Raw genomic sequence first — 26566 nt, 5'->3', positions numbered from 1 at the left:
GCGTTGTACTCATCTCTTCCTGTTAGCTGGAATTGAAATTCCTGAATATTGCCTGATGTGTTTACAGCTCACCCTGATTTTACATGGAAAATTTACAAATGGCTAGCGAGAAAGTTTTACTTGGTTTTCAGGATGAAACATTTGACTGTTTACGTTCACACATGCATCCAGCCTCAAGGTTTGTTAATGTGTAAACAAAAGCATTTACTTCAATGGATGGAGCCAGTGCCAGCCGGTGCCATTTGAGGCACCTGAAAGAATTTCCCACCATTCCTGCAGTCTCTTGGCTGAACTTGGCGCTCTTGGAGTTCCCCCAAGACAAGATTGAGGATGTAGTAAGAGGGGGAAAAAAAGACCCTTAGCTTGCTCTGTTGCCACCACAGCCCTGACCCCAAGAATCAAGAAAATTGATGGATGTTTATTTTGAGGCTCAGTGGGGCTTTGGCTCCGAGCTACACATCAGAACCTTTTTATAACCACAGTGAGGGGGAGCATAGCCTCGGGTCTTTTGGCAGAGTACAACAGGTTGTTCCAAGGACTCTGCTTATAACAAAAGGTGACCTGGTCTTTGCAGTCCAGGCTCTCGAGGCCTAAAACTCTCTGACAGAGCAGAGGCTAGCCAGATCAGTAGCATCTTTTAAAGCACTTCTCAAAGCATTTGTACAGGAAAGCATTTTTACACTGCACTTTTATGTCCTGTGTTTTATGTCTGTTCCCAGCCTGTCTGTCTCCTCTCAATAGAAATTATTTCTATTGTCCTAGTTTCCCTTTTAGCTAGTCTTTTTTTTTTTTTTTAGAAATCATTTTGTTATGCTCTCTGTAGTTGATGTAAATGCTGTGAAATAGTATCCCCAGTTGCCCAATTAAGTTCTGGGAGTCTGATTTTAAAGGACATTCAAATGCTTTTTTTTTTTTTTTTTTTTTTTCAAGATCACCTACATAAGTAGAAACTGTTTGGTAACTGAAACCATCTGTGTACAAGTTTATTCCTATAGTGCCTCTATAGACATCTGGCCCAGACTCTGTTTATTTGAGTTATCTGATGTTGTGTGAATCACTTAATCTGCTTGAAATGAAATCTTTACCCAAGAGTCTCTTCAATGGGCCAATATGGACTCATTTTGTTAGAGTGGGAGCTTATGGGAGTCTGAATCTGTCGCTGCTGCTGTGAAAAGTATCAGGGAGGAGGGGGTGGGATAAGCGGAGACTAAAGCCTGCTTGGACTGTGGCAGAGGGGGGAGAAGGGGGAGTTTGTGAGAGATACGAGAAGGGTCCAGATGTACAACTCTGCTATAAAATGCACAGGGCCGGTCTGCAGCGGCAGCCAAACAGATGTGACTTTAAATGGATGTAAGACTAGAAGGGAAAGGGCCAATGGGTGGATCACTGAATGTTAGAGCTGTTTGAAGTTAAGGTAAGGAGCAGAAGTAGTAAGAACTGGAACTAGAATGCAGCAGCCCATAATGGTGCATCATAACCAGCAAAAGATACAACATTTTGATAAAGAAGTTTGGAAATGTATTTTTCCACAGGCAGTTTGCAGGCTTCTATCTCTATTCAGTTTGTATGAGTGTGTGTTTATGTCTACCTGCATGTTCACACACTGAAGCCTCAGGGTGCTACATCTGTCAGAGATCTGGGTTGTTTTACGAGGCAGGGCAGACGCAGGGTGTCATTGTGATTTATGAGACACCTTTCTTGCTGCGGAGGGTGCAATTGGAGCAAAACACATGTTACCCTAAAAAGAACACATTACCTGAACATCATGCCACTTATTGTGATCATGGCGCTTTAGTGGCTGTGTCCAGTACATAAATCAAGACTTAACTCAGACTATTGTGTTCTTCTTTTTTTTTTAATATGGCGACTATACCCTAAGATTCTATGTCAGAGATTTTGCCAATTTGAACAGCAAAACCTACAAAAAAAAATCATGAGTAAGGCTTGGCAACATCGTTGGTCATCCATCAAGATATACACACGACAGATCACACTGTAAGATTCATCCAGTGATGTCTGGTTCAGATTTCAGAACATGAATTCAAGTCAGTCTCAACAGCTGACAACTGATGTGATGTGTAACCTCGTGCTAACATAGGCACAGTGTGGAAAGATATCTTTTTCTGTTTTATGTATCCTATTTTCATAATATAATAGCTTATGAATTCATGTATTTAATGGTTTCATACCCCAGTGATAAGCATGGAGTTTATTTTTCTGTTACGGATTGATATAAAGTGTGAGCACAGAAAAAATACACAATGAAATGCTAACCAGCCATCTAAAGATGTCAGACAGATTGTCGTAATATGGAACTCCGGACCCGCTCTGTTATGCACAAAACACTGATAATGTGTCTGAAATGTTCCTTTTGAAATGTGCATTAATATTAATGTGTTGTGTTTTGATGCGGGGGGGATTGAGCTGCGGCTCCGGGAGGCTGTCGTACAAGAAGGGGAGGTGGGAGTTAAATGCGGGGTCAAACAGAGGTCACAGCAGGGAAGCTTTCTGAACCCGACCCCCACCCACCCCCCTCCTCTGGCACTCCAGGAAACCGGGGTACGAAAGAAACAATGATGTGGAGGATTATGGGTAGAATTAATGCACAGTTGCTCTGGGTCTGTTTGCTGACTGTAGCTAATTGAGCAGTGAGTGTAAAAGGCACATGCATGAAATCATGTTGTGCTGAAAGGTTTATTCTAATGTGTGTATGTAATGGACTGAGATTTCAGACTTAATGAGGCTACAGTGCCTTGCTGTCGTTTACACTGTCTATGCATATCTTAACTCTATTTAATGCCAAATTCACTCCTTAATGTTTTAAATAACCATTAAGAGGGGATGTGTGTGTGTGTGTGTGTGTGTGAAATTATAGCTTTCACAAAAAAGGAAAATGCCAAAAATGCAGCAATCTCTTCCAAGTCATGAGTTGGCCGACCACTGGGAGAGTAGAATGGCAGTCTGAGAGGGTCATGCTAAGGTAACTGATAAAGTGTATCCAGCTGGTCTAGAGCCAGATCCCCTTTATATCGTCTCTATCCGTCTGTATGTTAGACTCTGCAGGCCTCAACTTGATGAAATACAGGCTCATGGTAGAAGGTGTGAGTTACAGCTAAACAGAAATATCATGACACAATGTTCACTCAAGCTTCTGTAAACATGATTAGGTAAATCATTACTTCTGAGTTGAGCTACAGCAGCATGTTTCTGCACAATTTAACGATTGACCTGCACAGATTGACTTGATAAAGAATGTGTCCTTTAGCCATTGTATAATTCAGATCTCATTGTCTATTTTGGGTTTATTTTCGAGTTGAGGCAAGATCAGCTGTGTTTGTGTGTTTTTACATAGATTGTAACCTGCATGTTATTGTTGATTAAATAGTAAGGATCTGGCAGCTGGAGCCATTTGATTGAATATGTGGACTGAGCTGACATTTACAGTGGAGAAACTGTGAATTGCTGTCTAGTAAATGAAGAGCATTGAGCGTTATCTAAAGCATTGGATGCTTCTGGAATAACAGCAGAGCATGAAGTGAATGCAAGTGCAAATCAGGATTCTCAAAAAAGGGTCACATGACAAAACAGATGCCTCGAATCACATGGTAGTTGCACATCAATGTCAATAGGATTGTTGTTGTTTTTTTCTCTCCTCCAAAAAATGTTTATGGTTGAAAATGTCAGATTAGTATGTGAAGAGAGAAGGATGCAGTATGTGTTGGTGTGTTTGTGTGTGAGTGTATCACTGGTTTAACCTTTGCTTTTTGTTAACCATCATAAAGAGAGAGGGCTAATAAGAGAGAAATAAAGAAGACTTATGGAGGCAGGCAGGCTGCTCTAAACACCTCTGGGAGTAAAGAATGCGCCCCCTGTCGTCCTGGCCTTTGACCTTGCCAAATGTAGGCCTCAACAACAGTCCACGCCTGTAGAGACATAATGCTGAAGATACCCATTGAGCCCTGGCTTTTTACTCCTTTACAATCCCCCCCTTCTTTTTTATGCTGTGGTCTTTACTACAAGGAAAAAACTTCTCCCCGTACAGGGTCTAAGTTTGGATTTAGAGCCTGTATTCAGGGGTCGCTTTTGTGCCTCTACACAACAGTGCAATGGGGGATACACTCCCCCACCCCCACCCCCCACCCCTTTTCTTTCTATGTGTATTTTCTCTCGCCCTTTTTCTTCCTTTTTTTCCACTGGGTTATTTACCCTAAGCCCTCTGACATTCTGGCACCTGTTTTCCTCACAAAACCCGTTAATTTATCACTGAATTATTAACTAAGAGCCCACAATGTGTCTGGCGCTTGGTGACATGTCCTGACTTCATTTCAGGGGGCCGTGGTTACCTTGGCAACGGGCGGGGGGGGGGGGGGGTCTTTATCGGGAGAGAAAAAGCAATTTAGCCAGTGTCTCTCCCGTCTGCTTTCCGGTGGATCCACCTCTAAAATGGCTCTGCTGGTGAATTTTACGGGATTAATAAAATACATGGGACTGCAGCAGAGCATTTTGTAATAAAAAAGACGAGATGTGAGAGGCCTGCCCATTTTTGGGGAAGTGCATGCTCACCACAAAAGAGCATGCAGTGCAGGATGAGCTTCTGTAATGAGCACAGTGGAGTGAGTGGCCTGTACTCTTTATATTTTAGGGAATCAAGCTGACACTCTAGGTGGAGGGGGATGGAAGTGGTTGGAAAATAGAAAATCCTGTGGTACAGATATCAATAATATTAAAGCTCTAAAGATGAAAGCGTAGTTCTTGTGGTTTTTTGGTAAGCTAAAATGACATGCACAAGAGGAATTTTAGGATATGAAGAGATAATTCATCAGTGGAGCACATGCAGTGAAAGGGCATTGACTGTGCAGCTATCAGAGGGTTTGAATAGTGAAGTACCTGGGAAGACATGGCACGATGAACACTCTCCACCGAGGTAAAGTGGTAGTTAGGTCAGAGCTGTACAGATGGACGTGCTAAGTTACTCACACTAGCCTGCATCGTGTGGGCTGAAGTATGGCTAAGGCGTGGACAGAGAGGGCTCCCTTTTGTAGCTCCCTCTTGAAGAGCAGCAACAGGGTTTTGAAGTGGATACAGGCAGTTACTGAGAGCCTCAGGAGCAGAATGAGCAGAGGTGGGCTGCAGCATGGAGGAATGTAAGGCAGAGCTGGCTCGAGGGGCCCAGAAGAAGAAAGAAAATTACCACACTGGAGGGCACAAGTGAGTCTTGCCTGAAAAAAAACATTTTGAATTTTAACCTAAAAGCATCTCAACAAATGATAAAAGAAAGAGTGTGTGTATGTGTGGGGGATTTTATTGAAGAGACAGGAGAACGAGTTGAAAACTGAGGAGAGAGAGTGTGGCATGTGGCAAAGAAGCCACAGGTTGGATTTGAACCCGGGCCGTCCATTTTTGAGAACTTTAGCCTCTGTACATACTGTAACCACTTGTCCACTGGCTTCAAATGCTGTTTTAATTTAAATCAGTTGTCCATATGAGTTGTCGAGCCGCAGGGATTCTTACAAATCATCACAACAATCATATAAGCAAGGGGCAGTTTGCCACATTTAGAGTTAAAACTGTATATTTGACGACAAACTCAAATGTTAGCACTACAGCTAAAACTACCTTTAGCTTGGATGTGGTCGAATGCTAACATCAATCTTTGATTCTTGTTGAAAACGACAGAAAATTCCTCCTTTGCTCATGTTAGCAAGGAAGTGGTTACAAGCTAATCAATGAACTCTTGTTTGATGATCGCTAATAAGTCATCATATATATAGTTTGATAACTAGGTCTCTTGTTACCCCTCTTTTGTAATAATAACTCTTTCAGAAAGCAATTGTTCAGCCAACACCAGACAAATCCAGATGTGTGTTGTTTGTTTGTGCCTGGCTAGAGGCAAACCAAGAGTCCAGTCTGCTACCCTCTAACATACTACATTAAATCTTTATGGACAAAGATCACAACGCCTGCAGCCAGTGTCAATAAAAAAAAGTTGCCATGAAATACAAATGCTTTTGTAGAACATGACTTGAGGGGTCTGGTCAATCTGTCAGTCAAAACAACCTCCAGTCTAACAAGTGGGTTCTATCACTAACAACAAAGATCTACTGAAAACCATTGATCCCCACACTTTTATTTGTGCAGTGAGAGCATCATTGCACATTTTTGAAGTTTTAAATCTAAAAAAAACAGAACATAATGTCCATTGTGACCCTGAAAAAGGAGAATTCTTTTTTTTTTCTTTCTCATCAGAGCTAAATTTGAATTTGCGTGAATACAGCATATGATAGGAACAGTTCCACCTGTTAATAAAATGCAATGCTAATTTATGAACAGGGTTTTCTGAAATTCCACATATCTTTTTTGTTCGGATGAGATTACTGTACATGATCTGGATGAATGACCTAAAAAAACCTCCCTTCAGTCCCCCCTTTCTTATTGAAGCTATCAGCTGTATCATCACCATTTGTCCCTCATGTAATACTCAGAGATAAAGCACTGTTCTGCTATCAGCTTCACAGCAGGATACCTCTCATGTCACCCGTTGTAACTGCGTGACTCTCCTTTGTAGTGCCACCTTTGTAAAGAAGCTTGTGAGCCTCCTATGAGCGTCTGGCAGATCCCTCAGGCCTGACAGACCCAGTGAAAACAGATCTGTGAGAAGATAGGCCTTCAACAATGACAGGTGAATTGGGGGCTTTGAGTGATGAACATTTTTTCCACTCTAGTTCTCACACCACCACAGCAACTGCAGAGACCCAACGGCTCGTGACAGAGCCCAAGTTTTACTGCAGGATCTGGCAGCAAGTGACTTCAGAATGAACTCGGTTAAAACTGAAGCACGTGTAAAGATTTAAAACTCATAGCCCTCAAATCTGTGGGGGTTACTCAATGTGAGCCAACATCCTCTTAAAGTGCAAAATGTTGCCATTAAATGCAGCAGTGCAGAGAGGCATGAAAGTGATTGTCATGCATGACATTTAGTACAGAAATGTGAATATATCTGAGGAGGGAGCGCATATTCACGCCTTTTTGTACTGCTTACTTGTAATCCAGCAAAGGTACTGGTTAGAGATGTTGTTTTTTATCTTTTAAAAGTACCTTTTACTTTTGAAAAAAAATTATTCTTCACTTCATGAACATACATGAGCTGAAAATTCACTTGCCCCATAGCTAAAATGAACACTGATTTGTCTTCTTCTGGGTATGGATCTGCACGCAGCCATGCGTGATCCAATTAGCATGATGAGCACTGGGCTTGGTTTCAGGCTAATGCCTGCATGTCCAAGAGAGTAAATGGATTGTTATTATGGATTTTCAGCTCTCTCTAGAGTCTTAACAATTGGTGGGCTCTCTACAGGGGTTATTGGCCTCCTTAAATCAGTAACTATATATCCCCAAGCCTACCGATTGGCGCCACAGTTACACACTCTGTTGGTGCTGGTAATGAATAGAGGCGCCCTCCAAGAAAGCTGGGAGTGGCAGCAAGAAATATCAATGCAGTGAACACAGTCTGCAAGCTGTTTGCATGCTAATTAGCTACTGATGATGTGCCGGACATTTTAACATCTTGCTAACTTCCTGAATATTCTTTGTTTGTGTCTTTGTGTGAAAATGTCAGAAAATCAAATAATGATTCACACAGCCCAATGAGACATCTTTTGATGCGTTTTATCCAATCAATATACAATAATATCAAATACTAGTTCTTGTTTTCTTTTTTTAAGTCAGCAAATACTTACTTTGTAAAAGCTGGAATAAGCTGGATGTTTCTAATTATTTAATCTTTTACTGTTTTTTTTAAGCAATAGTTTGCCATTTTGATAAATTCACTTATATGATAAATTGACACCACAATCAGTTAGTGAAATATCCTGCAGATGGCTAGTCTAGCATATACTTTGCAAACAGGGAATAAAGCTCACTTAGCTAAATTCAAAGTAAGAATTATCTGCCTGTCAACGCTTTTTAGTCGTTAATTATCATGGTTAATGTTTATTCATACTGTCCACATAGTGAAATTAGTTATTTCTTTGCTATTATTATTATTTTTAAGGACACAAACTTTTGCTTTTGAAAGGGCAAAGCAAGCTGTTACTTCTGGTAGCTAAGCTAGCTGTGTATCTACTGGCTATAGAGTAGTATTTATTATACAGACACAAGAGCTCAATGTTCTCATTTTACTCCAGGCAAGAAAGCAAGTATTTATTTCCTGTCAAACTATAAATCTTTGTCTCTACCCACAGCAGCACATAAGAAACACTTTGAACCAAACGAGTCATGTTACAGACTCATAAAACCTGACAAGATGACTAAAATATCTTTCAAACCACTTCTTGCAGTGGCAAGCTGTTAAGTCAAAGAGATGGGGTAAGATTTGACACTCAGATTTATGTGGGTTTTTTTTAGTACAACATATCATGTCACATTCTGTGTTTATTGTCTCAAATGTAAAACAGTGCCTGCGGGTCTTGACAATGATGTAGTGATTGGAGGAACTGGTCACTACTGCATTTGATCCTCATGTTTGTCTGTCACGAGGAGGACAGGAGGAAGGAGGAGTGAGCTACTTTTGTTGGGAGAACTTTTGTCTGCAGTCTTTTTCAAGGAAGATTCAAGGTTTACTTAGAAAGATGACAATGAAAAAATAACACTCCATCCCTCCCATTCATAGGAAATGCTTGTCTTTAAAAAATGCACATCATGTAGACTTTTTTACATCAGACTCCACAACATGTTGCTTTTATTGAAACAAGGTCAATCATCCTCCATGAAATCATAATGTCGCTGTCATGCTAAAAGGAGATGTAAATCCTCAAAGGATTTAACACAGGGACACAGCCAACTCACTGGGAAGATGTTATTCTCGGAGTCTATAAATGAGCAGAGGTGGAATCAGTTTTTCCTTTGAGGTTGATTCAAACTGTACATCTTTCCAGCTGTTTTCTTGATTTTCAGTATAAGTATCATGTGAGTCTTCTTTAAACATCTCATCAGTTATGTTTGGTCATCAATGACATCCCTTGGAGATTAAAGAAAAAGATTGGTACATGTTGTTGTTGGGTTTTTATTTTGTAACTATATCAACCATTGTCCTGCATGGTGGTGCAGTGGTTAGCGCTGTCGCCTCAAAGCAAGGAAGTTCCTGGTTTGAATCCCCATCAGAATTCTTTGTGTGTTTGCATTTTCTCTCTAAACATGTGGGACACATTATTCCTACTGTCTTTGGCGCAATAATTTGCTTTAAAACTAGATGCCTGCAAAATAAAAGACACCATGTCTCAACTAGCAAAAGTTAGCATGCTAACAAACTGAACGTAGATGTTTCGACATACACACAATAATTATGTGCACAATTGCATGGTTATTCCAGTCCCTTTGAATGTTAGCTGACAAATTATTTTATTTCATATGCCCCTCTCACACTCCTTTTAGCTAAATCTTGCTCTCAATCTCGCATCATTAGCAGGCAGCTGATTGAGAAGCAGCAGTCACCCAGCTGTAGTCGGGCGTGTTGGCTTAAGGGAGACGGTCAATGGTAATGTCTTTAACCTCAGCAGTTTGTGAGCTGAGATTGAGTTTCCAGAGCAGCAGGGAGTGTGTGGTAAAGCTGTTGACTGTGGCAGACACTAAAGTTTGCTTTTGAAGGACTTCCAGACCAACATTGTTGGGAGGCTCCAGATCGTCTTGTCCATGGGTCAGACCGTCTGACCTCTGGTGTCAGGGAGGGCCTGTGGTTGACCCCTAGTGAGTCATAACAACACACATGTTGCCTTTGCAAAGAGGAGACACACAATACCTGTCTTTGAGCTCAGTTTGTATAGTGCAGTCACAGACTTGTATGTGTATGAATGTATAAACAAGTGAAGGATTTCCTCAACCTCGAGGTGAACGGTAACCAAACTCTAAGCCTACTTCAGGGAGCCTAAAAAAAACCAACAGCACTCGTGCATTTGGTATACTACCTATTAACTATCCAGACGTGAACATTTGTCTTTTTAACATCCCTGCACATTCATTGACAGCATTTTTAATGAATCGTAAGGAGGATCTGAAGATTCCTCATATAGGTTGAATAAAGGGACAGTATGTTCCCTAGTTTCATTCATCAATCAAAATTCTCTCAGCTGCTGTGGGATTTCACATGAGCGATATCCTCCTTTTTCTTCTCTTCTTCTCCTGTACTTGCTGAAGCACAAACATTGAACAGTGCAGATTGCTGCTCTTAACAAGACGAGGCTATTTTCTATTCACAGCACAGGACTCTTCCCTCTGATATGGAAAGTGAGCCTCAGATATGTGAAATGCTTGATCTGCTCTTTGATGTTACACTGTTGGCTGAACTCTATAAATAGCATCGGTTCATACTGATTTCTGGCTTTAAAGCTTTTTCTTTTTCTTTATGAGACTTGTATGTTCTGAGATATATTCCTGAAATCTGAGGTTGTTTATAAATACCTATGACAGTAAGGTTGGTCCCTCCAAGATGCTCCAACAGTTCACACACTTCAGAAAGACTTTCTTCTTCCGTCTTTTTTTTTTTTCTTTTTTTTTTTTTTTTTTAGCTACAGACTTTACTTTTAATTGTATTCATGGCACAGCAGGGACAGCATGGGTTTGCTCCAGTTCCGCCTCTTTTAAGTGCAGCAGCGTGCTCCTCACATTCTGCTCATTCACCTCAGGGCTGACTGCACCCGTGTTCTTATATTTCGCCTTCTAGGCTCCTGAGTCTCTTTCAAACTGCAGAGATTATGTTTGTCCTATAAAACATATAGTGTGCTCAGTCACTGTACTGTTTCAAGGGAATATACTGCAGCTGCCCTGAAAACGTAACCAAAGACTGGATGAAACTCTTTTCCGGCTCTAAATGAAACGCTATAAACTTCAAAGTCTTTGGGCCTATCGTGTTCTTACCTTTTATTACTTCTTTCTCTTTCCCTCTCTTCAGATGAAGCTGTGGAACAAGTACAAGGTAACCAGCATCCCCTCTCTGGTGTTTGTAGACGCAGCTACAGGGAAGGTGGTTTGTCGGAACGGTCTACTGGTGGTCAGAGATGACCCTAAAGGTGAGATGCACAGCCACAAACCCACACTCACATACATTCATTATCACTGAGGGAAAAAAAAAAAAAAAGATTTATTTCCAGTCCCTAACCTCAAGCTCTGACCTTCATCCCTTTTACTAAATGGTTAACCTCAACCCCTTCCACAAACCGATCAGCCATAAAAATGCCACTCTGAACGTGCTAATAGGACAAACGTTGAGGGTCAAAAGGACAGAACAAGAGATCAATTTCTAACACACTTTGTCTGTCATACTGGTGGGACCATGAAACTTGGTGGCCCGCATCCTCCATTCTCATGAGGCTGTTTGAAACACACGGGATATTTTGTGCTTCTCAAATAACATTTTGAATCAGCTGAAGAGGGCAGTCAAACAGATAAATACACACTTATTACACCTGTGCACAACTGCTAATTACTGATATTACCTCTGAGGCAATGAAGCATGAATGATAGGAAATGTGCAATCAATGCATTTTTACATCCACTACAGTTAAGCAGCTATTGGTTGTTAATCGCTTAAGATTAACAGTTGGTGGCACTGATTCTCTTGTTATTGTAAGGAACCAGTAAATGTTTTTTTTTAAAAAGAGGACGAATCCACATCATGTCAATAAAAGTGCACCAGTTAAACCTCCAACTATGGTAAACATTGTAGAAGCCATGATGCTTTGCTTTTTATTGCATTTGTTCCAGAAACATTACCGTCTTTCATCAAGCCATGCATTGATGTATTAAATGAACTGGATTGGAGACTTAAAGATGGCACCCACTCACTTGAATTTAAAAAATTGAGTGAGTGCTGAAGCAAGTTTATGTTTTCAGCTTCCTAATTACCTTCTGCATTCAACTTGTTTCCAGTTGGACTTTTTCAAGAGGAACAATCTGCTATGGGAGTTCCCTAAGAACGATACACCATGGGGACTTTGTTTCTGTCTGCTTTTGCACCGCCACGGTACCTACTTTGAAGGTGGATCCAAAAACGTTCCTCGAGAGGGGGTTCTAAGAAACAAAAGAGTTCATTGTCCCTACAGTGTGGAAGTTCCATTTCCTCGAAAAAGTTCCTGTGGTACGATAGCACCTAATGTGAGGGTCCACTGGAATATATCTGCAAATTCCATGGTCAGAGCAGATCGGTCTATTTGTCTGCTAACGTTCTTCATCTCTTCTGGTCGAAACTTTAGTTGTAGGTTGCAGGGTTCATGCATGTCATGATTCATTCCCCAGTGATGTGGATCTTTTTCACCCGAGCCTAGTCTGTAAATTTTAGGCCTTTTGGCTGTTTTGCAATAGTATGATTAAGAGCACTGTGAAATGTGCATCAAACATTCCTGTGTTTGGACACTTTATGTTCGAGTGCTGTGAGAGTTCCTAAACAACTGAAGTAATGAAAAGTGAGAAACACTTTATGTGTAATTTGATGGGAGTTTTCCAACCAGACATATCTTGAGGACAGTTTTAGTTTATACAGCTTAGAGTTTAGTCCTACAAGTTTACTGAGTGTAATAAACTATTGTTATTACAGTGACTGAAGTCACACCTGCACACACACAAACACACACACACTCCACATTCTATGTGATGACATTGACAACATGATAGGTCACAGTTTCGTCACAGACACCTCAGGACCACATCATTTAAAACATTCAGCGTTTATTCCCCCCCCCATGTCGTTTGTGGTGATGCCTTCATAATGATAGTGCTGGATGAATATTATAGCGTGCTCATGTCTCACTCTCTCATCTGCAAAGCCTCTCATTTCTGCACTTTGAAGTGGAAAACAGAGAATGAAAAAGAGCGCGGCTTGCATTCCTTTCCTGTACAGATGCCGTCCTTTTTTGGCTGAAAAAGATGTCAATATTTTAAGATGTTGCCTCTTCACACCGTGTTAGGTCAGCATGGAAAAAGCCATCAGTCATATGAAAAGGGAGAAAAGCAGGACAGTGGTAGTGCAGCAATGAGGCAGAATGGATTTTTCATGATTGTGACAGATTTTGCTGCCTGGTTAATGAAGCTGGTCCAAGCCTGCAGTATTATCCGTGATTCATTAACTGTTCTTCACGAGGCTACAGAATAGATTCATCTATGACCTCATGAGCAAATATAAGCACCGGGATACATGATGATGCCTACATTGTCTATGCCACTTATAGGGAAGAACAGGCCGACATCTTTGCTCTATTGCACATCTGGACACATTTTCATGTCCATATTATTTGAGAGGCAGACTGGCTGAGGGCCCTGATGTGACAAATCAATTCATGCTCGGGTGAGGAGAGGAAGAGCACACTGAAACTTTGCTGAACATTGTGACAGGAAGGGGCGGGTGCACAATTTGGGGCCCCTCTGCCTTTCACTCTCCATGAAAAGGCTGGACTTGAGTGGCGGTAGACTCGCCTGCAGCGTAAGGATGGAGTGCACTTTCACAATCAGGGCAACAATAAAAAGGACGCTGCAGTGCAGTGAAGATGTGTCCTTCCTGCCTAATGACGCCCTAGACAACCACGCTAGCATAAAGAGGTCATTATGAATAAGCTGCACCAGGATTCATTTGTTACTTCCTTGTATATCTGCAAGTATTAAATGCATCTCTGGCGTTTAACAGTGACAATGAAGACACCTTGAAAAGAGTCAAAAAACGCAAGTGAGAAGGGTTCCTTGTAACCTTCCTCTGCTTGAGAGGCATCGCTTGTACTCAGTCATCATTAAAAACATACTTTGAAGCTGGTTTATTCTCCCAACAGCCTGCACGTAATAAGTACGTGAAAATTGCACATGGCAAAACGGCGATGAGGCAGGTCAAGGCTGCAACAATGAGTCAATAAATCATTCATTCATTCCACAGGAAAGGAAACCAAATTTGATTAATTGTCTTTGGATTTGGTCATAATGATTTATAATAGTTTAAATAGTGATCGACAGACTTTTTAACTCCCACCATCTAGTTCAGTACCTTCAGAACTAATGACATTACTGCTACATGTACAGTAAATTAAAGTAAATTCTATTCTTTAAGACACACTAAGCTTGAATGATAAACCTGGTAAATGTTGGCCCTGCTACATGTTAGCATGTAAGAATGCTGCTGTAGAATGTCTTTATTCTTGCATTTCTTCTCCTGATTTTAATTTCCTTTTCCACCTTCTGTTCCATTTCCCTTCCTCCTCCCAGGCCTGGAGTTCCCCTGGGGTCCAAAGCCATTTGCAGAGGTGGTGGCGGGGCCTCTTCTCAGGAACAACAGGCAGACGACAGACAGCTGCTCTCTGGAGGGACACTACGTGGGAGTGTACTTCTCTGCACACTGGGTGAGTTCACAGAGTGGAGAAAAAGAGGGACAAAGATGACCTGGATTTTGTTTTTTTTTGTACTTTCCTGGCTCCCTGAGTTTGTCAAAACACTGAGACATGGCTGAGAAAGGGCATCGGCAGCAGAGCGGAGCAGGAAGGGATGGAGCAGATAGTGGAAACAGTTAAGAGAAAGAAGCAGGAGGGTGGAGGCGACTCCATTGTGTTTGTCTATTTACATTAACGGTGGTTAACTCTCCCTGTCAGCCTTTTCACCACCACCTTTAGACCTCTGTTGAAGCCAGAATCAATCACCATGCCCCTCTGACATCATCACTATTGTCTCTTTCTCTGCTGGACCTGCTGATATCCAGTAAAGGTTGTGATGCAGTGATGCATGTTAGGAATGTTTTATCATCTTTGGACTCTTTCCTGATGTGATGCAGCACAGGCTCAACCAAGGCCAGTCATCTGAGCAGCTGCCAGAGCCGCAGCCGCAGAGACCGGCTCTGCAGAACAGTGACGCCTTGAGGCTGGCTAGCACCCCAGACCCACAATGAATTGAGAAGGACAAGTCACAAAAGCCATTACTGGAATACATATTTGCAGTAATATACCAAATTGTACCAAATTCTCTTTAGGTGCTCATGTCAATCCAGCTGCCATTAAAGTCACTTTACAAAAGTGAAATGCCAGCACCTGGTGTGTGCGTGCAAGATGCATTTTAAGACATGCCAGCTTAATATCGCCAAAATATTGTTAACGACTTATCTGGATATTTCTCCTACCAGAGTTCCAAATCAAAAGCATAGAAAAAATAATCCCATAGAGTGTTTCTCCTTTATCGTGACAGGCACAACATCTCTCACTTGTTGTTGTTGTGTAAATATTTAGTAATCGTATTTTACTACTTACTGCACTGTTGGAAGCAGTGACCTGAATGAAAACACTGACAGAATCTGAAAGTAAAGACTTTGTTTGTTTGCTGAATGCTGCCATGGCACACTGATGTCATCCTAATGCCAGCCATACCATCACCCCCCCCCCCCCCCCCCCCCCCCCCCCTCTCCTGGCGGAATAGCTTTGGCTCTCCAAATACACACACACTCACCTATTGTGCAACAAAAAACTCACAAGCCAGAGAATTAAAGCAGGATTCATTTTTTAAAGAGCTCCCAGCTTTATTAGAAAACAGCTGGATACAAACGAGGTAAAGGAAAGGTGACGTTAAGTTTGAAAATACGCAAGACAGTAGTGGGTATTGTGATTTTTCTGTAATTTATGTACAGTAGTTTACTTCTTTTCTCTTCTTTTTATTTCTATTTTCTCTCTTTTAGTGCCCACCGTGTCGCAGTCTGACCCGGGTCTTGGTGGAGTCGTATCGGGCCGTTAAAGAGTTGGGACAGAAATTTGAGATTGTGTTCGTCAGCGCCGACAGGTGAGGTTTACTGCAAGAACAAGAACAAGATCACACTAAATGACACACACACATTGATTCAACTTTTTTGTTATACAAGTCCTTACTGTCTGTTGTTTTGCTTTGCGACCCCTACAGGTCAGAGGAGTCCTTTAAGCAGTATTTCAGTGAGATGCCGTGGTTGGCGGTGCCGTACTCAGACGAGGCTCGGCGATCACGACTCAATAGACTCTATGGAATTCAAGGTAATTTACATCATCATAAAATATGTCGACTTAGCGTGTGGCTTTCTCTCACCTCCCGAAACTAGTTGTGTCGCAAACTAAAACCTGGCACAATTGCTGACAGCTCTGAATACAGGGCAGACCAACTAAGACAAAGATTACCCTGCAGCCTGAGGAATATGAGCTGCTTATAACCTTTACAGTCTTGTTCATTAAAGAAGTGCTGCGCGTCTCCATATGCACTTGTCCTCTAATTCCTTCCTCTGTGCTAAGTGCAGAGGACTGTGCATGACGTTGGCAGGAGCTCTGACTCTGCCGCAAAGAATGTGAGGAATGAACTGAGGAAGAGTCAACACAGCCCCGCACTCATGCACCAGTGCAGCTCATGTTGGTCCACACCTCTGTGTAGCTTTGTTCACAAAACTCCTTAAGAACCCTTGAAGTTTTCAGGGTGAGCTCTGCATGCGTGAACACAAACAGCAGAAATGTTCTGGAGTTGCCAACCCCCCCCCCCCCCGAGTAGTTTTTCAGAAAGTTAAGCAGTCAGAAGTGAGGTAACCCTCTTCCCCCTTGTCTCTCTTCCCTCTCCAGGTATTCCCACGCTGATTCTCCTGGACGCAGAAGGTCACATGATCACGCGACAGGGCCGCGTGGAGGTGCTGAACGACCCGGAGTGCCACCTCTTCCCCTGGCACCCTCGACCTGTGCTTGAGCTCAGCGAGTCGAATGCTGTGCAGCTGCATGAGGGGCCCTGCCTTGTCCTGTTTGTGGGTGAGTGCTCCACCTGTGGGGCTCCTGCCTGTGTGTGTGGATGAAATGGTATTTACAGTACTGTATGTGGAGCATATTGAATTTTTAACTCTTTTGAGGATTCTTACAGAGCTGAAAGGGTAAATGTCTTTAGGATGTGTTTTAGTATTTGTTTGCTAAAAAAATGTCTCAGATGTTAATGCTGGAGTGTTTGCTGCTGATATTGTGATGACTGAGAATGTTTCTTACAAACTGCTCTGGTTTCTTTGATGGTCAAACTAGATTTAAAAAACTCGAAAAGACCGCTTGAACAGTCCTTATTATATTTTCACCTTTCTGTCTACCAGTCGTCTCATTGTTTGCTTCCAATTTTAGTCATCTGTGCTGGTTTTCGTCTCCCACATGGCTTTATTTCCATACTTTAAATGTCTTTCTGTATCTCTGTCTTGGTTTTCTCAGATGCGGAGGAGGAAGGTGAACTGGAGCCAGCCAAGGAGCTGATCCAGCCAATAGCGGAGAAGCTGATGGCCAAGTACAAAGCCAAGGAGGAGGAGACGCCGCTGCTGTTCTTTGTAGCTGGAGAGGTGAGATAAGCCCATCAAGGCCACTGCAGACAGTAAAAGGCCATTTCAGACTCATTTGCAAACCTGAAATGGGTTTTTTCTGGAATGACACAAAATGTTTGTCATGCTCTTAGTAAAAAACTGTGACAGACAAAGGCTCTATTTTAAAAGCAGTTGGTGATATTCATATGTAAGGGTTCTTAAAATTACATCTGAGAATTATTCATCTTTTTTTCTTTTTTCTTTTTTTTCTTTTTTTCAAAAACATGTCAAAATGATTATCATTATTGTAATGTATAAAGCAGAGGCCTTAATCTGCCTAATCGGATACGGGCCGGTATTTATCCCAGCTAATTTGTTAGTAAGAATCTAATCATGTAATTCAAGTGCCTGGTTTGTATCTGCCCCCAAAGCCTTGGCTATCAGTAAAATGACAGCATGGTAAGCTCCTCATTGAGCCTCTTGAACCTGCTAAAGTCCCACACACTCCTATCCCTGACTCAGAATACAACCTGGTAGCTTCATCATGAGGGGAAAACCTTGGCATGCCAGCTAAGCTTTCTCTGTCCAAATAATCCACCTGCTCCCTAATTTCTCTCTTCCCAAATCCTTCTTTTTGTAGGATGGGCCGCTGAGTTTTCTTTCTCCTGTTATCGCATGTTGTTCAGTCTTAACCTCTCCAGTGCCAGAGGAGTTAGCAGCAGTAGCAGCAGGCTTAATTACTAGATTAGACACCTCTCCCGATTCCCTCACCTTCCGACCTCCAGCTCTCCTTCCTCCCAGCTCTCTCTACCGAGCCTTCTGAGAGGACTGCACTGGTTTCTCGTGTCAGTCTCACTCCAGGGCAGGCTCGGGTTTCGGCTGTTGGACTAGCACATGTGCTGCCTGTCTGACCCTGCGTGTGTGAGATTGACCAAGGTCGCTCCACCCTGGTGTCAGGCTTAAAATGTCACTCTCTTATGAACAAGAAAGCTCAAGTTTTCCGAAATGCAAGTGTTGACATGACAGAGTCTGCATGCCAATATTTATTTGACCTAACACAGAGAATCTTTGTTGCACGAGAGCTCACAGTGGTTTTTTGTTTTTTATTTTGCAATATTCAGGTCAGTTTGCTTTGGGGGGTTTTTTAACATCTATGAAGTGTAAGTATTATTTCCTGGCTTTGGCCCAACCAGCTATGAGATCTGCAGTTTTGATATACAGAACGAGTTCACAGTAAGATATCTCTTCCCGTTCAAGGCGTTCAGCAAGCAAAGCTTCCAGGCTCTGGGCTCAGACTGTTGCAGCCTCAGTTAGCCCTGGAAGTAACAGGCACCCTGCCAGGCCAGCTGCTGGGTTTTCTGTGTCCATGAGACAGCAGTATGTTGGCAGTCTCTCAGGGAGAGGCTGAGCAGAGTGACACAGGATCTTGTCACCCTAGTGGAAAAAAACATTAGTAAACTGATGTATAAAGGAGAACAATACATCTTTTATCTCTCCGTTTCTGCTGTGAACTGGGTGATGGATACAAAATGAACTCTCGTGGTATTATCTAGTCACTGAAGAATTTCACTTGTTTGCGGCAAAGAACGATTGCTGTGGCCCCTTTGTTCTCCCATACTCTATTTTGTGGATAACGTTTAATGAATTCAATATTTTAAGCCATGTTTTTGGTCTAATTTTGAAGTTGATGTTTTGGGTTTTCCTGATGTGTCACCATGAGGTCTTTGAGGAGAACTCTTTGAAACATTCATGGAAAAATATTGACTGTGATCTTTTATGTCTCCCTCTAGCAATGTTCACATATAGAGCTGAAGTTCTTCGACGAGAACATAGTCTATAATATATTATTTTTAAAGAGGCATTAAGATCAATTACATTTTGCTAGTTAAACTCCTCATGAGCTTTAAATACTTTATTTTTGAATGTGTTCAGAAAAAATCCAAAATGGTTTCAGAGACATTTGATGATGTAACATTAAGAAGTAAAATTTTGCAAGAGACATTTTTCTGATATTTAACAGCACCTCTCTCATGCTCATTTAATCAAAGCAGCCAGAGATTTCACTCGCAACCACAGTTTAAAGAGAGTCACTAAGTCCTGGTTTGTTCAGCAAAAGACTGTTTAATTCTTTGTAGCTATATGACAGCTCAATGTGGGTCTATTGTATCTTGTTGTACCCAGTTTAACCCCTTTTTTCTTTTTAACCATTTTACTCTTTTATTAACACAAAAGTCTTTGTAGGCACGGGTGATAATAAGCATGTGCTATGAACACTATGCTTGCATTGGATTTCTGTTTTTAATTATTCTATTTACTGTATGGTGTATCTGTCCCTATCATATAAAACATAACTATAAAATAAACAATAGCATAGTCTTACTATCTTTTTTCAAATCAAAGATAACCTAAGAAGCTATCAGCTCAAAGCTAAGCATTCTTGTCTTTGCTATTAGCTTAAAGCTAAGTTCAGCTTCACAACTGCTAGCATTGCGCTTTCAGTGTTGTTTAATGGTAAAACTGATATTTAGAATAACAGGAGCGCAGCTGTTTAATTTTAATCCAATCATGTTGCGTCATGTAAACAATATTTGCTCCTTAGGTCTTTAAAGCTACAGGCTGTTTATCCCGCATTAGCACACAAGCAGGCAAAGATGGTTTCACTTTCAGTAAAGTAAACTGATGAGCAAATGTAGATGAGAGACCCAAAATTTCACAATGATGGCTTTTGCTGAAGACAACAAGCTACACAGTCAGACGGATGGAAGCCCCCTCCTGCTGAGAGGCCAGCTGTGATGGAAGGAGGGGCTTGGTTATCATTCTCAGCTCAACCCTTATCAGATTGTCATCATCCATGAAAAGCCACAGTGCATCAGTAGTCAGAATAAGCCTAAAACCGTTCAGCAGAGTCCACACTGTAAACGTACAACAAGCCTAACCCTGTGGGCTATAGCAGAGAGGCCTCCCTTTTGTCTTTTTTTACTGTGAGCTGAGCTGCAGAAGGCGGGTGGGGGGCCTCTGGAATGCCTGCACCTCACGAAAAGCAGTTCACACAAGAAGAGAGGCCAAACAAAAGAAGATGCACGGCTTCCTGAGATGCAGAGATTGCATCTCCTCATATCAGACAGGCTGGAAAGGCCACAGAGTCCGATTGTGGAATTGATCCCTTTCTGTTGATACCGTGTACCCAGATGACCTATAATCACTTAGCAAGGCTGCAAGTGAGCACTCAAGACAATGGTTTTGTTTCTACAAGCTGTATCAAGCTGTATTTCTCTTGTAACAACATTGTCTTGAGTGACGGGTAACATCTGTGAGTATTAAGTGTTCATTGTTAAGTGATTTGCAGGGAGGAAGTTTGCTGCTTGCAAAGAAATACCACACTGCAACTCATCTGTCCCATCTGTTAGCAGTTTTTTTTTAACAAAGCAGAGTTCACAAGACTTCATCTTGGCATACTTATCCCTTTTTAGGTAGTAATACAGAGAAGCTTTTCAAAGAGAAGTCTGAAACTGATTGTGTGGTTTGAGCCATTTTGCAAGAATAGCTGCAGGATTTTCTGATAACAGGAGAGACACAACAAAGAGGCCTGAAGGCCTGAGCAATACTCGGAGCAGGAAATCCAGCCAGAGTTGCTTTATCTTTTGACTTTGTTTGGACAAAAATCAAATTGGCACATGAATCGGTAACAGTATTACTGTTAGAGGCCCTGCCTGGAGGAGAGGTCCTGCTCTTTGTTGCACTGCCCCCTTCTGATGGTTTTCTGTTAGTTCTACATTTTTTACCTAATCTTTCCCATATGAAACTGATCTGTAATCTTTATGAGAATCTCCCTCTAAGCCAAAAAAACTCCACCGAGGGCAACTCGGGTCACAATGTTTTAAGTGAAGTAGAAAGGCTCAGATGATGGTGGCTGTGCACATCTAATCTATGAACTTTGGCCTCACAAAGGATAACCTATGAAATGTTTTGCTTATGGACAATGTCAGTGGAGTTATGCGTCTCTTTTTAAGGTATAGGAAGATTTCTTATTTAGTCTTTATAATTAATGACTCTCTCAAGCTTGTTTGAAAGCTGCTGCCTGCCTGCCTGTCTGTGATTCATGGCTGTTACCTGCAGCTACAGGGTTTGTAATCCTGACTTGTAAAAGGTTGAAAGGTGCCATCACGCTCCAGGCAGAAACGTGGGCGAGGCCCTTTCAAAATAAAGCAAAGAAAGCAAACTGGAATCCCCACTTCATCTGTAATATCTTCACAACTCTACATTCTCACTTTCTCCTGCTGTCATGTGCTGCTCAAACAAACAGTGATGAGACTTAAGTCTGATGTCAGCACGCTTTTGAAAAAGATGTGACCCCCACCTGGTTCCATCCTGTCTTTGCACACAGCAGGATGCATGACTCAGACAGCAGCTCTCTGGTCTCTCTGGGCAGGCTGCCTACAGGAAGACAGGAGAGAGTTTCATATTCTCTTTCAAGAGGTGTGCATTAATAAAGATTGTGCCAGGCGGTTCTGAATTTTATGGGGTTATCTTAATGTAGCTAAGTAAGTAATGGCTGCTGTCCTAGTTGGGTTTTTCTTTCCCCTAAAGGAAGTCTGAACTGATGAGAAGCAGTGAAATGCATAATTAAGAGCGTCTTCTCTCCTGGAACATTTCGTGTGTTTGACCTGCAAGTTTGTTGAAGTAATTCAAAAGCCATGTTATTGTGGGTGAAAGATGATCTTTTTGGATAAAGATCTAAATCAGCAGTTTCCAGTTTTTCATTGAGCTAAAACAAAGCTTTGTCTACTTGTGTAATAATACAATAAGCATACTGAGGTTCAAATCTGTTAATGAAAAACTTGAGTTGAGTGCCTTCCACAGCACACAGCAAGTCAACATCTTGAGTTGTCTTTGAGTGCTCCCTGGTGGAGGGCATTCTTTAAATTAGTGCATATAAATATATTCATCCAAATAAGTAAGTCTGGGGGTTGTTTTTTTTTTTTTTTTAAAGTTTAATTCCTGCACAGTGATGGCGCTGGCACAATCAGCATTTTTCCTCTAACATGAATGGCTCAAAGCATGTAGGAATCAGGCACTTTGTTTCAAAAGTCCAAGAAACTTACTCAATAAAAATCTGAAACTGCAATGGTAAAAGTTGCCAACCTTTGAGAATTTGTTTTACTCTTTTATCAAACGTATCTAAAAGCCTCAAATAAATAAATGTAACTAAATAAATACAAATGATGTCTACATACAAGTCAGGTGTTTGCCTATGAGTAGTTAAAGTCAGAAATAGAAGAGAGTAAATGCATGTAGAAACCAATAGGGGGGAATGTATGGACATTATGTGTTATCCCATGTAAGACATGCATCACTCTCTTCATTTATTTCCTTCTCGTTTCCCATAGGATGACATGAGTGACTCCCTGCGTGATTACACTAACCTGCCAGAAGCAGCCCCTCTGCTCACCATCCTGGACATGTCAGCCAGAGCGAAGTACGTCCGCGACGTGGAGGAGATCACGCCGGCCGTAGTGGATCAGTTTGTCAGCGATTTCTTGGCTGAGAAGCTCAAACCGGAGCCCATCTGAAGAAGAAGTCCTAATCTGAATTGGACTAAACTATGTGGGACTCTCGCTCCATTATCAAACCCTGACCTGTTGCTCTCCCCCGCCCTGACTGTAAGAGACATGTCTCCCTTTTTACTGACATTTTAACCTTTTTTAGACTCGTTCCTCTTTTCATGGAGTCCTCTTTCTCCTGTGGTGCCTTGCATTGATGATAGTCCCTACAGTAATATATACACAGATTCTGTTGGTTCTTTTTTTTTTTTTTTTTTTTGCCCTCGAGAAGAGGGTTTTTTTTCACTCGATAGCTTTCCTTAACTCGAGTAAAAACCCAGTGGACCTACTTATTCAGCTGATTCTTTGCTTTCTGTTTTGTCTGCAAGATCCTTGTTACTTTCTGAATGATACTGAGAAAGAATAAAATGCATTTTTGGATGTAGTTGGATGTAGCTGTTAGCCTTTATGGCCCTATTTAAAGAATAGAACATGACGACCGGTGCACAAACAGTAAAGATTACATTATAGTACCTGCTTGTAAAAGACCAATGACTGATGTTTTTAAGCCCCTGTGTGTCTTGTTGTGTGTTATGATGTGAGTGAAAGTCATCTCTTGCCAGTTGTTAGTGGTGGTTCTCATCTCAAAGTCATTCTGAGGATTTTCTGTGAAGGTCCTTGAATGAGAAGGTCAAGTTATTTCTGAAGGCACAAAAACTGGCATTTGAAAATTGTTGAATGTATAAATCCCTGTATTCTGTTACTCCAGTCATGACTTCTCACAACCATTAAATACTCACTGGTGAAGCACAGAGTTCTGTTGCTTTTTAAACTCAATTATCAATAGTCAGGTTTCAGATATGTAAAATACTCACTGAAATGACTCAACAGTTTGCTTAAAAGTATCAAAATTAGACTCATTAGCTCAATGCTAATGTTGGAATCTATTTAGGGAGAAAGTGTTATTTATTCATATGCAAACTCCAGGTGCAATAATGTCCAGATTTTTGCATTTCACATAGTGGCGCTGCATTTATGAAGACTTAACACTGTCACAGTGAGTAGTGTCTTTTCTATCATGAATTTGCCCAAAGGGCATTAATTTATTCATAGCTGTCGTACTATTAAAAATAATAGGACATGGGGGAGAGGGTTCATTTTTTCCATTTAAAGGACACAGTTGTTATTTTTCAGAGAGCAAAGAAAGGTCATTACATATTTTGGACTCACAGATTTAGTTAATGTCCAAATACCATATGAAATGTATTTTATAAAACAATCATTAACACCAATCGTGCCAACCACGACCAGGCATGTATCCATTCTGTTGTCTCAAAAGTATTCTTACATGAATCATAAGTTATGAGCCAATCCTAATTACAATGTGCACCAACAGAAAGTAAGGGGATGTTTATTCCCTATAGAACTTAGAAAACATCTCTGTAAACACTATTGATAATGCACTGAACATGTGTTATACAAAGTCCTGTTCAAGATGATGCTGTGGAGCGAGTAAATATTCTGAAACACCAAATGATAAAAGAAACACTAAAATCATTTTTAGATACATGTATTCAAAAAATGACAAAGGCAGATGAGATTATTTTATTCGGCTTTTTATTTTGGGCAATGAAATGACTGTATACAGTCTCTAGTAACAGGGACGAATGAACACAGAAAAACACACTGATATTGATACTGCTATCACCATGAAATCTACTGCTCGGCTTTAGATCGCTGTTTCCTACCAGCCATCTGCATTATTTTTAAAAGTTGCTTCCTGCCCTCGAACAGGAGTATACTAGCTGCCATGGCTGAATTCAAGCTATCCATATCAGGAACCACAGGAATAAAGAGCCTGTGACCAGAAGTTTTCTCAGCCATTTGGACTGCTTCAATGCTCAAACCCTGTGTCTCTCCACCAATCACCAGAGCCATGGGTCTCTGGGCCCAGTTGTCATGGTACAGTTTCGTGTCCACTCTGGGAAGTTGTAGTCCCTCAAATTCACAATCGGAATCTGAATCGGAGTCGGAGTCATACTCCTCATGCTGTATTTTACTAGACTTTGTGCTGGTCCATCCATAGTCTTCTGCTTTGGAGGACTTGAGAGACATGTTTCCTCGTGATTCCTCTGTTTCTCTTATTGCGTCAGTGCCACAGCTGCTGTCAGCCACATGGACAGTCACTTGTTTAGGGAGGTGATTTTCAACGTCGTGCCAGCTCAAGTTGGGGTAAATGGGAAGTCGGAAATGTGCACCCATTGCTGCACGTAGAACTTTAGGCTCCCATGCATCAACACAACCTGTGGTAGGAAAAATGAAACAGATTTTAAGAAGAAGTAAATCATTTTTCAGTAGTGGAGCTACATTAATTGATAACAAAGGTGTACCTTTGGTGAGCAGGATGTCATGGCAGCCAGCTGCAGCAGCACATCGTAGCATAGTACCAAGGTTGCCCGGATCTCGGATATTGTCACATATTAGGGACAAAGGCACTGTATGACGTTTATTTGCAAAGTTCAACCGTGATGGGTCAGGACGAGAAAATATGCCTGAAGAAGAAAAGGTGCAAGTCAGCATCAATTTTACAGTATCAGTGCTTGGTGATGGACCAACTCAAACACCACGTCACCCTCACCAATCACGCCTTGTGGGGCCACAAGGTCAGACCAGATCTTGATTTCCTCAAACTTGACCTTGACCAACGTGGCTCTTTTCAGCTTGTCTACGGGAAGCTCTCGAAGTCGATCCACTGTACTGAAGAAGACTATCTGTGGGTTGGCACCAGCATCCAGAGCATCACAGATTAAACGCCGGCCCTCCAGGAGGATTTTACCCTGGTGCTCCCGAAAAGTCCTGGAACGGGCAACACTCACTACTCTCCTGTATGATAGAGAAAAGTGAACAGACAGTGAAATCTATAATGATTAAAAAAAACATTGTGGACTTGTAAAGGCCCTACAAACTGTTCCTTTGTGTTTATATTACATCATTTGACTGTCCTTAGTGAGTGAGGGGAGGGGTTCAAATATGAAGATGTCTGTCCTGACAGTCTATGGTCCTGACTCCTGATCAATCTTTCCCGTTGAATGACAGTATTGTGAAATGTTAGTTACTCCCTTCGTGGAGGCTTTTCTTACTCACGCCAGTCTCTTATCTCCAGGGAAAGCCCTCTCGAAACGCAGTCCATCAATTGACTCAACATCATCAGGTGTCTGTTTTATATGTGGCTGTGCATTGCTCCTCGTCCCGACAAAGTGGTTGTCTTTAAACTGTCTTGATTTATCTGAGACTTTTGCCTCCTTCTCCCTCTTCACAGTCTGCACTGCTGCACGAGGCTTGGTGACTTCATCTGGTAAAATCACTCGCACAGGTTTCCTCCTGAGTCCGCGTACATATCGTCTACATTCAGCGATGACACCGTTTCCCCTTGTTAGAAAAACAGTTCGCTCTGTAGAAACAAGACACATCACGCTTCTCATGTAAGCTGCCATTTTTCCCCCGTTTCTTCTTCCTTTCTTTTTTTTGACAATTAGTGTACCAGAGCAAGCTGGCCTTCTTACCGCCTCTAGTGGTTATACAAAGAAATGAATACATTTGAACGGGTGTGTGAGTGACAATTGTAACTGTAGTAGAGATGAGTGGCCTGGAACATATTCAAACTACTTTTTTGTAAGCTTTTCTTTATTTCTTTTGAACATATTTTTTTTTTCTGGGTTTTTTTTTTCTTCTTGCAAATCTTAAT

General features: G+C 41.5%; 2 protein-coding genes across 2 annotated transcripts in view; one reads left to right on the top strand and one right to left on the bottom strand.

The window, feature by feature from the left end:
• The window catches only part of nxn (nucleoredoxin), a 50228-nt gene extending 26597 nt beyond the window's left edge, over positions 1 to 23631 (top strand). The window contains exons 2-8 of the mRNA XM_079354624.1: positions 10943 to 11060; positions 14233 to 14366; positions 15683 to 15783; positions 15901 to 16007; positions 16578 to 16757; positions 17196 to 17320; positions 22669 to 23631. Coding sequence (XP_079210750.1) covers positions 10943 to 11060; positions 14233 to 14366; positions 15683 to 15783; positions 15901 to 16007; positions 16578 to 16757; positions 17196 to 17320; positions 22669 to 22851 — 948 coding nt within the window. The 3' untranslated portion in view covers positions 22852 to 23631. The remainder of the gene's footprint in view (positions 1 to 10942; positions 11061 to 14232; positions 14367 to 15682; positions 15784 to 15900; positions 16008 to 16577; positions 16758 to 17195; positions 17321 to 22668) is intronic.
• Positions 23632 to 24421: 790 nt separating this feature from the next.
• On the bottom strand, positions 24422 to 26391 carry mrm3a (mitochondrial rRNA methyltransferase 3a). Its single transcript, XM_079354469.1, has 4 exons — positions 25966 to 26391; positions 25460 to 25704; positions 25212 to 25373; positions 24422 to 25124 (listed from the first exon to the last, which is right to left on the bottom strand). The coding sequence occupies exons 1-4, from the start codon at positions 26313 to 26315 to the stop codon at positions 24538 to 24540; spliced, it is 1344 nt and encodes a 447-aa protein (XP_079210595.1). The 5' UTR covers positions 26316 to 26391; the 3' UTR covers positions 24422 to 24537.
• Positions 26392 to 26566: the final 175 nt, after the last annotated feature.

This window comes from Symphodus melops (genome assembly GCF_947650265.1).
Source record: "Symphodus melops genome assembly, chromosome: 10".
NCBI lineage: Eukaryota > Metazoa > Chordata > Actinopteri > Labriformes > Labridae > Symphodus > Symphodus melops.
The sequence above is the reverse complement of the archived record's forward strand: the minus strand, read 5'-3'. Positions and strand labels throughout refer to the sequence as shown.